At 62.7% G+C, this 15,154-nt stretch overlaps 1 protein-coding gene and 1 long non-coding RNA gene across 3 annotated transcripts; one reads left to right on the top strand and one right to left on the bottom strand.

Moving 5' to 3' along the window:
• The first annotated feature begins 39 nt into the window (after window positions 1-39).
• On the top strand, window positions 40-2,055 carry LOC137212028 (uncharacterized). Its single transcript, XR_010937321.1, has 2 exons — window positions 40-1,022; window positions 1,658-2,055. It is a non-coding gene; the product is annotated as an uncharacterized lncRNA (long non-coding RNA).
• A 1,934-nt stretch (window positions 2,056-3,989) lies between these two features.
• NATD1 (N-acetyltransferase domain containing 1) lies at window positions 3,990-14,350 on the bottom strand. Of its 2 annotated transcripts, none has more exons than XM_067714911.1 (3): window positions 13,858-14,077; window positions 7,742-7,860; window positions 3,990-6,459 (listed from the first exon to the last, which is right to left on the bottom strand). In XM_067714911.1, exons 1-3 carry the CDS (start codon window positions 13,961-13,963, stop codon window positions 6,343-6,345), a joined length of 342 nt encoding a protein of 113 aa, XP_067571012.1. In that variant the 5' UTR covers window positions 13,964-14,077; the 3' UTR covers window positions 3,990-6,342. The 2 variants fall into 2 exon arrangements, with proteins under 2 accessions (XP_067571012.1, XP_067571011.1); XM_067714910.1 differs by lacking the exon at window positions 3,990-6,459 and adding an exon at window positions 6,470-6,624 and having other exon boundaries at window positions 13,858-14,350.
• Between the last annotated feature and the right edge of the window lie 804 nt (window positions 14,351-15,154).

The raw sequence follows: 15,154 nt of genomic DNA, 5'->3' as shown, positions 1-15,154 counted from the left end.
CTATAAGGTCCACAATACACTGCGCGCCGGAAGCCCACCCCGAGGCCGCCTGGGAAACGCGGGCCCAGACAGGAGGAGCTGAGGGCCCACTTCCGGACTAGCCGCCGCTAGGCCTCCTGCGCTTCGAGAGCTTCGACCGCCGAGGTCACCGAGGGGCCACTCTCGCTCATCCCCCAAATTCTCGGGAGGCGAGACAGACGCGGCCCCCGCCGCCAGGGGGTCCCTGCTGGCAGGCTGTTGGCAGAGAGTGTCTGGAAGCGGAGAAAGGGGAGAGTTTAACGTGTGATGACTCCTGGGAGAGACAGGGCGCCGCGCACGTCGCACCCTCGTCCGGCCGTGGTGGCGAGGACACAGCCCCGCACTCGGGCGTCTTCGAAGGCGGGTGCTGGCCCCTCACCCCGCCAGCGGGAGCCCTGCCTGGACCCTGCCGAGTCGGGAGGGCGGACGGAGCCCAGTGACTCCTGCCCGCTGTCCCCTCCGAGCAGGGGCTGATCCGGGGGACCCCTCGCAGCTCTGAAGTTGTAGTCCCTCCCCTGCTTCCGACCGACAGCGTTGCTAGACATATTAATTGGTCCCATAAGCATTTGAGCAACTCTCATGCTGAAATCAGCGCCGTGTCCAGAGACGGGAGAAGCACGGCGCCTGCTCTCAGCCCCCGGGTCTCGCCGAACCGGGCGAACCAGGGCCCGAGGGCTGTCGGGTGTAGATGCGGCTCCCATCGTTGAGGATTCCTCAGGATTTCCTTTCGGTTCACAGTCTACAACAGTCTTAAGAGTCTGTCACGGGCCCTCAGTACCTACAAGATGCAACTCAAGCTCCTAAGCGCGACCCAGAAGCCCCTCCGTAATGTGGAGGTTGCTCCCCTCTCCGGCTTCAACTGCCTCCCTTCCCTGCCCAGAGCCAGGTTAGCAGATTCGGAGGTCCCCAGACGGTCCATGCTGTGCCTAAAATGCCTTTCTCTCCCTGCCAACCATCCTTCAGCAGCACCTGCTCTTCCTGTTGGGTCACAGTCCCGCCTCCAGGTAACAGTGTGCGGCCCTGCTTAGTGACCTCCGAACGATGACCATCTCGCCTTGTGATTAGTCTATTTTCTCTGGACCAGTTTGCTGATTCAGAGGGTTTCTAGGGATTCTAGAACAGTTGGGTTTGAAGCATGGATCTGGCCCTGGGGCTGCTTTGTGTGTGTGTTGGGGGGGGGGCTGCTTTTATAACCTCTCTTTCTCAGCCTCCCAGTTTGTAACCTGGGTGTGATATTAGCACCTCTCCTCAGAGGACCAGTATGAGTATTACATAAGGCGACACCTTAGAACTCAGAACACCACACAAGGTAACAGCCAACGGACGTTTAAGTCAGGCCAAGCCCTGTTCTAATTATTTTAAGTGATTAACTCTTAAATCTTCACAACAGCCCCGTGAAAGGGATACTGTTTTTATCCACATTCTCATTTTGCAAATGAGGAGGCCCTACCTGAGTGACTCGCTCAAGTCATGCGCCAGGATTTGAGCCCAAGCTGTCTGGTTGCCGAGATTTCGCTATGCTATGGTGTCTCTCAGGAAGAGTCAGGCCAGGATCTAGTGCACAGAGGAAAGTGCTCAAGCAACTGTGGGCCTGGGACCATCTCCCCATCTCCCTGCTCTTGCACTTAACTTCTAACAGGCCATCTGCCGCAGTCTGCTGACTTGAGTGGAGACACCCAGAATGTCACCTGTTCATCACTACTAGTGCACAGACACCTGGAAGATTCACGGGCAGCGTGTAGTAACTGAGCTCCCACTGAGGGCACAACCTGAATGATGGGAGTTGAAATTCCTGTGGGCCCCCAGAGAGCCCTGACTGCTGGCAGAGAAGCAGCCGGCAGGAAAGGTGGGTCCTAGCTGGTGCTCAGAAATCTCTGCCACTTCCCTTACTCCTCTGTTCATTCATTCTTACAGCAAATAATTGTGTGCACAGTCAGTACCAGGTACTCTCAGGCACCGGAGTCACAGCACTTAGTAAGACAAACACTTCCTGGTCTCATGGAGTTTCCAGTCCAGCCGAATAAACAACTAAGTAACTAGGAGTTTTCAGTGCATGATAAATACTAACAGGAAACTAAGCAGGATGATGTAATAGATGACTTGGAGATTACAGTTGGCTAGAGGTCTTTTCAAGAGGTAGCATCTGCATGGGGCCTGGATGAAGAGTGTGCAAGGAAGAGCTGGGGACAGCATTGTGACCCGGTAATGGGACCAGACTGACAGAGGAGAGGTACTGGGTTTGCTTTTGGTTAGTCGTTTCCTCTCTCTGAATGTCACTTTTCTCAACTGTAAAATGGGGGTAGTTTTATCAATATTAGTCAGTGTCTAATTAGGAAAAGAAATCCACCTGAGGTATTTCCAACAGAAGGGATTTAATACAGGCCATTGTTTGTGGAGGTGTTGGGCAGGCTGGCTGAATCACTATCTTGAACACCTGAAACTTGTTCAATATTGTACATCAACTATACCTCAATTTAAAAAAAACCTGCTTTCTTTTACCCAAAGTCTGCACGCTGTGCCTGCAGCTCTGTCCTGCCGTTTAACTCCAGGCTTAGAACCTCCCAGGACCACCTTGCCAGCCAGGCTGCCTTGAGGGGACCCTGCCCCATGCTGTGAGCAAAGAGCACTCCCCCAATCCCCCGCATCCCAATGGGGGTGCGTTTTCCTCTCTCCCCATCCAGGCCTCAGAACGCAGGCTCCTTGTTTGTATGGCTGGAACTCACCCCCAGCCTGCCCTGAAGCCGTGCTGGGAACACGAGGGGCCCCTGGGCCCCATCCTGCCCGTTCCACAGCTGGATGTGGTCGGCTTTGGGGATGGGGACTCTGCAGGCTGGAGGGGACATGGGCCTCTGAGTTGCTGCTCAGAGGAAAGCCTAGTCACACCCACGTGGTCAGGAAAGAGCTGCAGAAAGTGTGCAGGCTCCTCCTGAGAGGTGGCCACTGGGAAGCAGGACGAGGAGGGCTGGGTGGGCAGGGGTCACTCAGCACCCATGACTCCTGCCCCGGCTGCCGGCTCCTGCCCTCCCTTCTCCCGGTGGGACCTTTACTGGGTCTGTCCTGTCCCTGCCCCGCCGTTTCATTCTGGTTCAGGGTAGACGGTAACTTGGGTTTTACTTCTAGACCCCAGGCTGCTGCAGGGCGGGTGCTGGGGGTGTCCCCGGGTATTGCCCTGTGAAGTCTCCGCCACGGGATGCAGACGTGGAGGGCCAGGAACTGGGTGTGGGTCCTGGTCCCCTCGCCTTCCTGCAGCCTTGTGAACTCCCCGCCCCCAGCCTCTGGTCCCCAATACCTGGTGTCTCACGGAGCTGCTGTGGGAGCTGAGCTGGCCACGATGGAAGGCTAGCGACCTGGTGACCGCACAGCCCCTTCCTCTCCATTGGGGCAGCGATGTGACCCCCTCCCCCCCACCCCCACCCCCGCCAGGTGGACCTAGAGGAACACGCCCCATCCAGGAGTCCTCAGGCTCCAGACACCATGCCGGAGGCTCTCCATCGTCTGTGTTCTGAGTGCCGCTTGCCCCTGGCCTGTGCCCCCCTGGGCCAGGAGCTCCAAGGGAAGGCTTCCTGGGGAGAGAGGGACAGGGCTAAGAGCAGCAGCTGATGTGACCTGACAGCCTCTTCCTGGTCACCCCATCCAGCCACTCCCAGCGAGGGGAGCCAGTGCCAGGGGCATGACTGTGGCCTTAGAGGGGCCCATACCTGGGAGGAGGCACGGGCCGGGCCGGCAAAGCCCCGAGATCCTGACGCCACCTGCGCCTCTCAGAGCCTTGCTTCCCCTGCCGCCAGCTAGGATGCGGGAACACAGAGCACCTGCCAGGTCTGCCCTCTCACTCCTCCCTCACACCTGAGGGCCCCCCCCAACCTGGGTGGAGCCCGACTGTCATGGGGGTGGAGCAGAGGCAGGGGCGGGGAGGTGGGGCGGGGGGGGGGGGGGGAGGAGTGCCCCTGCCCTTCCAGAAGCAGTCCTGGAGCTGCACTGGGTCACACCTTTTATTGAAATGTACGTCATGCAATCCGTCTGGAGACCAGCCCTGGCCCAGACGCCACCTGCAGCAGGTCCTGAGTGGGAAAGGCACGTGAGTGACCACCTGTCTCGACCGGGTGAGAAAGAGAGACCCACAGTCAGTTGTGGCAGGAGGGCACGGGGCCTCGGGGGCGATCTGCTTGGGGGGCCTGGGTGGGTCTCTGAGTGTCCCCCTGCCTTGCCAGTGGCACACAAACTGGCCCACGTGGCCCGCCTCCTGAGCAAGGGTTCCCCAGGTGTCCCGGGATGGGTGGGGCTGGGGGCCGAGGCTGGGACGCCAGTCAGTCAGGGTAGCACGGGGTGGGGGGGCAGCCAGCCACAGCGGGATGGGGTTGGGCGTGCTGGCAGGGGGGGGGCTGGGGCTCCGGCGCAGGTGTCTGCAGTGGACCCGGCCCGACCTGGGAGAGTTGGCCGTTGCTGCCGCCGAGGGCTCTAGCGGAGCAGCAGCGGCACTTTAAGGCAGCCCGAGGCGAGGAGGCCCGGGTCGCACCTGCAGAAACTGGGGACAGGCTGTCCCTGGGTCCAGTGCTGCAGGGGCCCTGGAGACCCCGCACATCCCCTGGTTCAAGTACTAAGTGTTTTGTCTGCATGCCGGCTGGGCACCCAGTCACCTGCTGTTAGAACACAGGTGCAGGCTGGGACGGGGGTTGGTGGGCCCTGGTGCCACCCAGCCCTGGGGTCCCCTGCACCACTGCTGCAGGACACCCGGCTACGGACAGCGCCCCCTGGAACTGGGCCACCTTGCCCCAAAGGCTGCAGAGGGGTCAGCACCAGCTCGCTGAGCTACTGGAGAGAAGTTCTCATGACGGAGTCTGTGCTTGAACTTGGGAGGGATATGTGGACAGGGAGCGGGTGGTGCTGGAGAGGGAAATGGCTCAGAGCCTGGGCTGCCCGTCAGTCCACTCTCAGGCCTACAACCCACTCTTTCCTTATGCTGCACCAGGAAGGGGACACCCCCGGGCTCGGAGGGGACCCAGCAGCCGAGCCCACCTCCTGCCAGCACGGTAGAGGCCCAGGGGCCTCCCTGACTCCCCCAAAAGCCCTTTGCAAACAGAGCTGGGAGTGCAATGGTTGCCCTCGGCCCTCTCAGGGATTCCTGGAGGCCAGAGTGGGGCTGGGGGCTGGGACCTGGGAAGGTGGGGTGCTGAGGACGGGGACCCTGGGGCTGCCAGGCCTTCAGGCACGCAGACAGAGAGGTTCCCGCCACCAGGTGAGAAGGCATTTGCGCACAGGTGTTTGGGGGCCCCGGGCCACTGCAGTGGAGAAGCGGGGCTTGGTGCAAGACTGGGAGCGGACGAGTGGGAAGAGGACACAGGCCAGTGCCTGCCGAGGTCAGGCAGGGAGGTGTCAACGGGGCAAGCAGCCCACCCTAGCCAGAGGGCTGAAGGGGCCACGTCACTCACGCCTCACCCCAGAGGGACCGGACTCCTGGGCTCCCCTCCAGCCCCACAGAAGAGCAGGTGTGGATTCAGCCCTCGTGGGGAGCGCGGCAGCGGAGGCTGGTACCCTGAGCCCTAACCAGCCCCCAGAAAGGCTGGCCCCACAGGACAAAGGGTGCTGGGGTGCTTGCTCCCCAGGCTGTTCCCAGGAAGGCTGGTCCGGGAGGGGCCCCAGGACTCCTGACGGGCCACGAGCTCGCAGGAAGGCAAAGACGCTCTGATGTCTGGCGGCTGCACAGGAAATCCCTCTGCAGAACTACTTCTTCCTCTTGGGTGGTGCGGCTGGTTCGTGGAGGACGGTTTTCTCCCTCCTACCCCAGCTCGGAAGGGCCCTCCCTGAGAAAGCTCAGCCACAGCGAGGGGCGGGGACCCCCAAGATACTCGGGCTGGAAGGGGGAGGGCAGCCACGGGGGGCCTGCCTCTTGCAGAGCTGAAGGGCGTTGCAAGGAGTAAGGAGACATGTGCGCGCGCGCTTGGCCCGACGCCCCCAGCAGTTGGCACACAAGGTTCCTCGTGGCTCCTCATCTGCGGAGACGACCCGGCCTGGGCATGTTGGCAGGGTCCCAGATCATCCCCCCTGCCCATCACGGAGCGGGGAGCAGCAGGTGGGACCCAGAAAGACCAGAGGGACGCCCCTGTCCGCGTTCCGGTCCTGACTGCGGGCCCTCACGGTGTCTGCAGAGCAGGAACAGCCGGGCCCCGTTCGCCACGGCAGCTGGGCCACGGCCACAGACAAACGTCCTTACAAAAATAACTCTGAGTCTGTCCCCGTGGGGACCAAGGTTCCTGAGAGCACGCAGAGGCCGGGGCGAGGCCCGGAGGGAGGGTCCGGTGGGCGGGCTCGGGCCCCGCGGGGCCGGGGCTACGGCTGCAGGCGCTCCAGGTACTGCGGCAGGGGGTTTTCCTTGACGAACTTCTGGATGTACCAGCACGTGACATGGGCCCTCAGGTCCTCCTCCACTACGAAGTCCAGAGCGGCCTGGCAGCCGGGCAGAGAGAAGAGCGGTCAGGGCCCCCAGCGGCACCTCGGCTCAGAGGCCCAGCCCCTCAGGCCCCGGGCTTTCCCTCGGGTCTGCGATGGAGCCAGGGGTGCTGCCACCACCCCCGTTACAGTCGGGAAGCCGGGGCAGGAAGCTCTGGTGAACTGCCGGAGGAACAAGGCAGGGAAGAGAGGGGCCAGGGTCGGATCTGCCTCGGGAGAGCCCCGCCCGCCCGTCTCCACAGCGAGCCGGGGTGCCCAACAAACTCCTCTTCTCCGCTAATTCTTCACTGGACACTCCTCTAGGAGTCTCCCCTATGGGCTGGGTTGGGGCGCCCGGGGCTCCCTCCGCCCCTGGCAGAGGTCACTCAGTTTTCACAGGGATCCCAAGAGCAGCAGCCGGGGGTGGGGATGTCAGCGTGCAGGTGTCGTCCTGGTGGGTCTGGTGCACCTCCCTGCCCCAGTGCCCTGCACACACTGGTGCACAATAAACGTTTGCTGAAACAGTACAGCACAGTCTGGGTGTAGCTGGAGGGTCTGATGACAAAGGCCGAGGGCTGACTAGGCGCCTGGGCTGCTGGTCGGCCGTCTGACCCTCCGGCCACCCCCCAGCGGCCCACACCTGACCCCGGGTTTCAACCCGAGAGCCTCTAGTGACAGGATTCCAGGCTCTTCTCCCATTTTGCAGATAAGCGCCCTCACCCCTGGCAGATCCCTTCTCCTGTTACCCAGGTAGCAACTCTGGGTTCCTCGCTTGTAACGGGGTGGGCCCATAGACCAGCTCGAGCTGCTACTGAAAGACACCTGTCCCCCGCCCGGGGCCAGGGGGGAGGGGGCGGAGGGAGCAACGGGGCAGCAGGGGGAGGGGCTAGGCCCCGTCAGCCGTCGGGGGAACGCAAGGCCGAGCCCTGCTCCAGGTCAAAGCCCCTTGAAGCCCAAGCTGCTCTCCTAGCGGCTGGGGACGCAGGGGCAAGAGCCAAGTCACCCCAATGTCTGTCCACCTGTTCAGCAAGGGTTCACGGAGCACCTACCACGTGCCATACACGGGGTCCCGGCGGCGAGCTCCCGGCACCGGGCAGGTGTGTGCGTGTGGTGGTGGGGGCCCGGAGGCCCAGCCCCCAGAGGAGGGGAAGGGGGCGAGGCGGCCGCAGCCGCTGGAGGAGGGCGGGGCCTGGCCCGGAGAGGAGGGGAAGGGGGCGAGGCGGCCGCAGCCGCTGGAGGGCGGGGCCCGGCCCCCGGGGCGTGGTCTCCTGTGAGTGGGGGGCAGCCCCCACGCCCCTACCTTGGCCAGGTGCTTGGCGATGCCACGCCCGCGGTAGGCGTCGGGGACCTCCGTGTGCTGCAGGTCCACAATCCGCTTGCCCACGTACTCGTAGAGCAGGACAGCCCGGTCGTGACACCCTGTGGGGAGGGTGGTTGGCGGGTGAGGCCCGAGCCGGCACGGAGGCCTGGGCCTTGGAGGCGCAGGCGTTTGGAGCCCGGCTGGGGAGCTGGGTCTGGAATCGCCCCTCTGCGCCTCAGTTCCGCGTCCATAAAGTATGGATGTAACATAACATTCCTCATTACAGTGTGTGGAGGGTTAAATGAGGCAATTTCCGTAAAATGCTTAGAACAGCGACCGAACATACCGAGCCCCCCGTGGGCCTTTCCCGTTACCCTCCAGCCAGCATCCCAGGGCCCCCGGCGCCCCCCAAAGCCCAGCTCTCTGCATCCCCACCGGAGCACCTGCCCGAGGGACTGGGAGCCCCAGGCCCAGCGCTGGATGAAGAGCAGAGCTCAACAAGTCGCCAACTAAACCAGAGCCTGAAGAGACAAGAGAGCAGGACCTCCCACCGGACCTGGGGAAGGGCAGAAGGAGGGGCACACAGGAAAGCCACGCCAGGCACAGGAGGGAGAGCAAACTGGCCTTCATGCCCTCTCAGGCCTGGCACTCTGGTCTACCCTGGTTTCCTGCTGGAAAAACATTTAACTGGAGTTCCTCCAACCAAAGTCTTCAGTTCCTCATCCGCCTGTCTGTCTGTCCATCCAACCGCACACCCACCCACCCATCCGGCCCCCATTTGCCTGCCCATCTACCTGCCCAGGCATCCCATCCACCCATCTGTCCACCTGTTCCCCTTGACAAAAGTTCACTGAGCCCCAGACACTGTTTCAGGAGCTGAGGACAACTCCATGGGTTACTATTTCAGGAAGTTTCAAGTGTATGAAGGAAAAAATAATCTGGGCCAGGGGAGACGGGCATCTAGCCAGGGTAGTCAGGGGAGGCCTCCCAGGAGGAAACCTCTGAGCTGAGGGGTAACTGGGGAGCAGCAGACGTCTGAGGGAAGAGCAGGGGAGGGGTGGGCAGAGGGCACAGCCAGCACAAAGGCCCCGAGGCAGAATGTTTACGCAGGGCAGCAGGCCACGTGGGGGCTTCACAGGCACTGCGCAGACCTCCGCTTCTGCAGCGAGGCACCCTGCAGACAGGGGGCAGGGTCTGGAGCCCTTGTCAGCCTTCTCCCGGTCCCTGCTCACTCGCTCACCCATCGCCTCCCTTAGCATTCCTGAGTGACAACTTGGGCCACAGATGGACCAGATCCCAGGATGGCCTGGGGGATTCTCTGCCCCTCCCACTCCGCCAGCTCCTGGTGGTCCCAGGGGCTTGGTCACCACCACATCCCCAGTGCCCAGCCCGGAGCAGATGCCCAAGAAATACCTGCCTCACAAAGTCCTGCTGTTCTCTGTGCCACACACACAGCAGGAGCTGAAGGCCGGCTCGTGGCTGCTGTACGCCCAGTACCTCCCCGGAGCCCGACCCCACGCCCTTGGGGACACTGGGACAGGACAGCTGCAGCTCACACTGCTGGGGCCACTCAGCCCCTGCACACACCAATCCTCACGAGAACCTTACAAGATGGGCAGGGTTCTCACAGCCCCATCGACAAACAGGGAAACCGAGGCTCTGAGAGGCTATCGCGCAGCTCGGCATGTGTGGAGCTGTCTGGGGACCCCGGGTCTTGCGGCTGAGAGGAGCAGAAGGGCATCGGGCCGCGGGGCAGACGTGGCTGCGTGTGAGGGACAGGGCGCGACGCTGTCCCCGCCCCACACCTCCCTGAGCTGCGGAGGAGGCAGACGCCAGTGGACAGCCCTGCACCACCTGGGCCTCAGTGACCGCAGAGGCTGCCCAGTGCCAGCTGCCCCACGCTGCCTGGAGACGGCCACCCCCCGAGGCGCTTCTCATACGTCTCTCAGCCTCTGCTCTGACCTCCGGCAGGCCCGTGGGAACAGCTTTCAAAACATGCCCGGAATCTGGCCACTTCATACCTCCGCCGGCCCCTGGGCCCCCCGTGGAAGCCGAGTCACATCCCGTCCGTCCTCTGCTCAGGGGCCTCCTCGTGGCCCCTCACGTCCACCCAGCCTCGGTCGGGTGCTCCCTCTGCCTGGCGCCTCCCACCGGAGAACCCCCTGACCTGCCCCCCTGGGCACCACGGCCACCCCATCCCCGGCATCTGGGTCCGTGGATCCCACAGCCTCCGCGTGTGGCAGCCTGGCTGGACCCCAGGCCCTTCTCCGGGCTGGGCCAGTACTTGCCATGTGGGGGCCATGGAGCCAGCCAGGGCCCCGGCTTCCAGTCCCAGCTCTGCCAGGAGACCTCAGACGTCACCAGGTCTGGGACAGCGGCTACCTCCCTCCTGAGAGTCACGTCGAGATCATGGGCTGTGACTGGTTTTGAGAAAAGTTAAAGCAACCTGGCAAATGAGGAGACCTTCCCTCCGTCTCCGCCCTGCCTGCACCAGTTCTGAGAGCAGGCCCGGCAGATCAAAACGCCTGTTATACAGACGATGAGGCAGAGGCAAAGCCAGAACCCAGGCTCTCTGTGCCCTCTGGGACGTAGCTGGTCAAGGACAATTGGGCGAGGGAGCCCAGGGCGGGCGGCACCGCCTGGCTTCTCTGGGCATCTCCACCTGCAGAGCCTGCTGTGGGCAGGGGCCATGGGCTGGTGGCTCAGAGCTGGGAAGCGTGAGAGGGCAGACCCTGGGGGCCGCCCAGGAAGCCCACCCACAGGCCCAGCTGGTCCCATCCCCCCCAGGCACCCTGCCCAGGGACCCGCTCTAGCATGCATCCCAGGACGCGAAGGGCATGAGGGTGCCCTGGGAGCACAACGTGGCTCGGGCAGGGGCCTCCTGCCCGGGAACTGGGATCTGAACGTAGGAGGCCTCTGCTGCGCTTTCAGCCCTGCTGCCCCCAGGGCCTCAGTCTTCCCATCTGCAAAGTGGGGGCTGGGGAGGATGTGGAAGGCGCTGGGTTCCAGGACCCCCAAATGACGCTTCTTGGAGCAAGTGGGACACTCGGCGCTGGCTGAGAGGGGAAAGCAAAGGCCAAGGGTGGGGCCGCCCAGGGGTGGGAGCTCAGTTCTGGCTTTGCGCTTTCCCCACTGATGAAATGGTGATACAAGCTAGCTTTTCAGACCCTGGATCTGGGGACCAGACAAGCCTGGACACCTGCATTCTTTCACAGCCCACATCAGCAAGACCCATCCACGCTTCTTTCAGCAGCCATCCAGGAGCTGGGATTTCTCCCCTCCTCTCACACCGCCTGCTCCAGAGCAGTAGCCATCCTTGCTCCTGTCTTGCCCTGGAGCAGCCAGAGGGAGCCCAGGACATCCCACCCGTCCTCTGCTCAGGACCCTCCCAGGCACCCACCTCACCCGGAGTCAAGGCCAAGTCCTCACAATGCTTTCCACGGCCCCGTCTGGGACCTCTTGACGTCCTCTGCTATGCGGCCTCTCCGTCCTCCCGTCCCTGCTGCTCCCAATACACACCAGGCATCCTAGAGCCTTTGCACTTGCCGCCCCTTCCACGTGGAGTGCTGTTCCCACCGTAGCTCCCTTCCTTGCCTCCTTCCCAGGGCGGCCGTCCCAGACACCTGACTCTAAACAACAGCCCTTGGGACCTCCCTGGTGGTCCAATGGTTAAGACTCTGCGCTTTCAATGCAGGGGCCAAGGGTTCGATCCCTGGTGGGGGAACTAAGATCCCACGTGACACATAGCGCAGCCAAAACAAACAAAGAAGAGCCCTTTCCTGACGCCCGACCTTATTTCTCACCAGCCTTGCTCTCTAGGACGCTCTACACTTTATCGTCCACTGCCCCCAGATGGTCGGTCCCAGGAGCCCCCAGCACCTACAACAACGTTTCGCAACACACAGTAGGTGTTCAACAAGCACTTGTGGAATGAATCCTAGTTCTTCTACCTCCAAGGTGCAAGCCCCTGGGCATGTCAGTCACCTTCCCTGCCTCAGCTTCCTCCTCTGTAAAATGGGCAGAGCAGTTCGGACAACGCTGCCACCCCCCACCAACAAGGCTGAGGATAAAGCGACTCCGCGTGCGTGGGGCCTCCTGAGGACTGAATGCGCACAGCTGCTCAAACCTCTTCCCTCCCCAGACCTGGAGGCTGCTGGAGGCTCCTCAGCCCAGCTGTGCCAGGGGATGGCCGGTACACACCTGCACCTGGAGCCCCAGGGCCGCTCAGCCTCTCGGCCTCAGTGCCCACATCTCTCACAGGTGCAGTGAGCTGGCCTCCGGGAACTGCCTGCAGGTTAGGAGACACCACGGCAGGCCGTTCCCCTCTCCAGTTGGGGCGGGGTGGGGGCTTGGGCACAGATGACTCCCCGCCCCCCATATACACCCAGACCAGGTCCGGCCTGGCTGCACAGCCCCCGCCTCGCGGGCGGGCAAGGAGCTACTCCCGGGCGTGGCTGGGGATCCCGGTCCACTTTACAGGTAGCCAGATGAGCAGTAGGCAACAGAAGTGCAAGTTTAGAAAGATGGCTGGTCACGTCCAGCTCTGACCACAGCCAAGTCTAGAGGGGTGTCCTTTGGCTGTACTCACTAGGGAAAGAAAGAAGGAAACCCCAAAACATTCCCTTTTTCTTCTTTCTCTGAGTGTCTAGGGCCTCCTGAGCCCCCCAAGGGAATCTAAGGCCTCTCTGGAGCCTCAAAAAGAGGGTTTGAAAAGCCATGGGGCCTCGTCCAACGAGAGCAGCGGGGCCCGGAGAGTCACGGCCAGCCAGCCAGCCGGGCCACTGCAGGCAGCGTGGCGGTGGAAGTACATGCCTCCAGGTGGAAAGACGCGTGTCTGAGTTCCGGCCTGCGCTCCTCCCCTGCGCCGGTCTCGGCTTACTCCCCTGAGCTGCGGTGGTGATGCCCAGGTCACAGGGATGTTGTGACAGGGATGTGCTGGGCCCAGCTCAATGCACAGCACAGCCCAAAGGGGGCTTCTGAGGAAGGTCCGCGCTCCAGGCCCCAGCCCCTCCCGGCTGTCCAAGTGCAGGTGGGAGGAGTGGGCCCAAGCAGGACCCCATCCAGGCTCTGCGCATCCCCCCCACCTCAGGAAGCCTTCCCCTTCCCTCCTCAGAAATGGGCACAGTGGCCCATAAGGACCCTTCCAGCTTGGACACTGCCACAGGGGGCCCAGCTGGGAGGGAAGAAAAAGTTATTAAGGCAGAAGGGGTGGGACACAGGGATGAAAGTTCACTCCTCCATTTCATAATTCCACTTCCCATCCCCAGACCTCTTAGGCAGAGGGAGTGTGGGCTAGTAAGTGGTGGAACCTTTCTCTACAGGAAATGAGGACTTGACGTTGCTTCTGGTTTAAAAAGTAATGCCCAGGGACTTCCCTGGCGGTCCAGTGCTTAAGACTCTGCACTTCCAGCGCTTCCACTGCAGGGGGCACGCGTTCAATCCCTGGTGGGGGAACTAAGATCCCGCGTGCTGCACCTCTTGGCCAAAATAATAATAATAATAATAATACCCAGTCAGTGTTCACCAACATTTACTACCTGCCGCAGGCGCTGTTCTGAACCTTACTCTTACTGGGGCATCTGGTCCTTACCACCAGCCAGGAGTTATGCGCTGGGGTTAACCCCATTGTAGAGACGGAGAAACTGGAGCGCACAGAGATGAAGCAACTTAGCCAAAGTCCCAGAGCCTCTGGGGTCTGATGGCGACACCATCCCTCTACACCCCCTGCCCCTTCCAGGCAGAAGTCCCTCTGTCTGTCAGCCCCGGGTCGGCCCAGAGGATTCTTCCAATCCCCTTGGTGCAGAAAAGCTAAGGTTCCCAGGTGCAACCAGAAGCCATTGAACACCGGGGAAAGGGGAGGTGATGGCTCACCACGCTCCCCAGGACCTCGGCAGCAGCCCGGAAAACAGCCAGGCCGAGCAGGTGCGGGTTCCCCGGGGCCGAGGCGGGATCGGAGCTGTCCGGCGCCTGCCTCCGCCTTCCCGGGGCCCTCTCCACCCCGGGCGTCCGGCGCGGGCTCGACTCTCCCGGCAGCCCGCCTCCACCCGGCCCGCGAGTGCGCCCCCAGCCCCGCGGCGCGCAGACAAAAGGCGGGGGCGGGCCGGGCCCCGCGTTACCGTTGAGCCGGACGGTGAACTGGCGGCGCCTACGGTCGTGCTCCACGCGGATGGGGCAGCCCTGCTCCGGCGCGCCCGGCGGCACGGCGGCCGGCGAGTGCGCCATGGGCGCTGGGACCCGGGCTGCGGGCGCGCGGCGGGCTCCGCGAGAGGCGCGCGGACCCGCACAGTGGGCCGACCGCAGGCGGCGGCGCAGAAACTGACACTCGGCGGCGGCAGCAACAAAAAGGGGGGCAGGAAATCAGCTGTGCGGTCACGTGCAGCGCGCGGCCAGTAAGCGCGCGGCCGCTCTGTTTTGGTGCATTCCGTTTGGCTCTTAAAGGCGCCGCGCCGCTCACAGCTTCGCGCCTGGGCCCTTGGGCCTCTGGCCTCAGCTGGCAGGAGACTTTGGGGCCCCCACGGACCCCTTCTCAAAGACACGTGACGGGGCTTCCCTGGTGGCGCAGTGGTTGAGAGTCCGCCTGCCGATACAGGGGACACGGGTTCGTGCCCCGGTCCGGAAAGATCCCATATGCCGCGGAGCGGCTGGGCCCGTGAGCCATGGCCGCTGAGCCTGCGCGTCCGGAGCCTGTGCTCCGCAACGGGAGAAGCCACAGCAGTGAGAGCCCCGCGTACAGCAAAAAAAAAAAAAAGACACGTGACGACCTGTAGGGCAATTCTCACCGTCCCCTCGCAGCCACCAGTTGTTTTTTTAAAATTTATTTAGTTTTGGCTGCGTTGGGTCTTCGTTGCTGCCCGCGGGCTTTCTCTAGTTGTGGAGAGCGGGGGCTACTTTTTGGGGTGCGCGGGTTTCTCATTGCGGTGGCTTCTCTTGCTGTGGATCATGGGCTCTAGGCACGCGGGCTTCAGTAGTTGTGGCTCACAGGCTCAGTAGTTGTAGTGCACGGGCTTAGTTGCTCCGCGGCATGTGGGATCTTCCCGGACCAGGGCTTGAATCTGTGTCCCGTGCATTGGCAGGCGGACTCTCAACCACTGCGCCAGCAGGGAAGTTCCTCGCAGCCACCACTTATTAAGCGCTTGCTGTGTGCCTGGCCTCAGCAAAGCCCCAGGGAAGCCTGGGAAGTAGGTGCGCTTAACCCCTGGTCACCGGGAGGACAGGGGCCCGGGGAGATCTGCGAGGTCACCTTGCTTGCTTTGGATCCGGTGAAATGCCACCTCTACCCCAGAGGCAGCAGCGCGGGAAGCGCCTTGGAGATCCCTGGAGCCACTCAAGGCGGCGCCGGGGGGAGGACTGAGTCCCAAGAGTTCCAGGGACTTGCTTGAGGACACACAGGACTGGCGGTGTGAGGACCAGACT

The sequence above is a fragment of the Pseudorca crassidens genome, chromosome 19, assembly GCF_039906515.1.
Source record: "Pseudorca crassidens isolate mPseCra1 chromosome 19, mPseCra1.hap1, whole genome shotgun sequence".
In the NCBI taxonomy this organism is placed as follows: domain Eukaryota; kingdom Metazoa; phylum Chordata; class Mammalia; order Artiodactyla; family Delphinidae; genus Pseudorca; species Pseudorca crassidens.
This window is presented reverse-complemented; position numbering and strand designations above follow the sequence as displayed.

What these genes read in the sequence shown, in the direction of transcription:
- NATD1 (XM_067714910.1), bottom strand. Translation starts at nt 13,963, where the DNA reads ATGGCGCACTCGCCGGCCGCCGTGCCGCCGGGCGCGCCGGAGCAGGGC. An exon ending in GTTCACCGTCCGGCTCAACG is followed by an intron (nt 7,861 to 13,857) that starts GTAACGCGGGGC and finishes CCCTCCCCACAG; the next exon opens with GGTGTCACGACCGGGCTGTC. An exon ending in TCGCCAAGCACCTGGCCAAG is followed by an intron (nt 6,625 to 7,741) that starts GTAGGGGCGTGG and finishes TTCCTCCGGCAG; the next exon opens with TTCACCAGAGCTTCCTGCCC.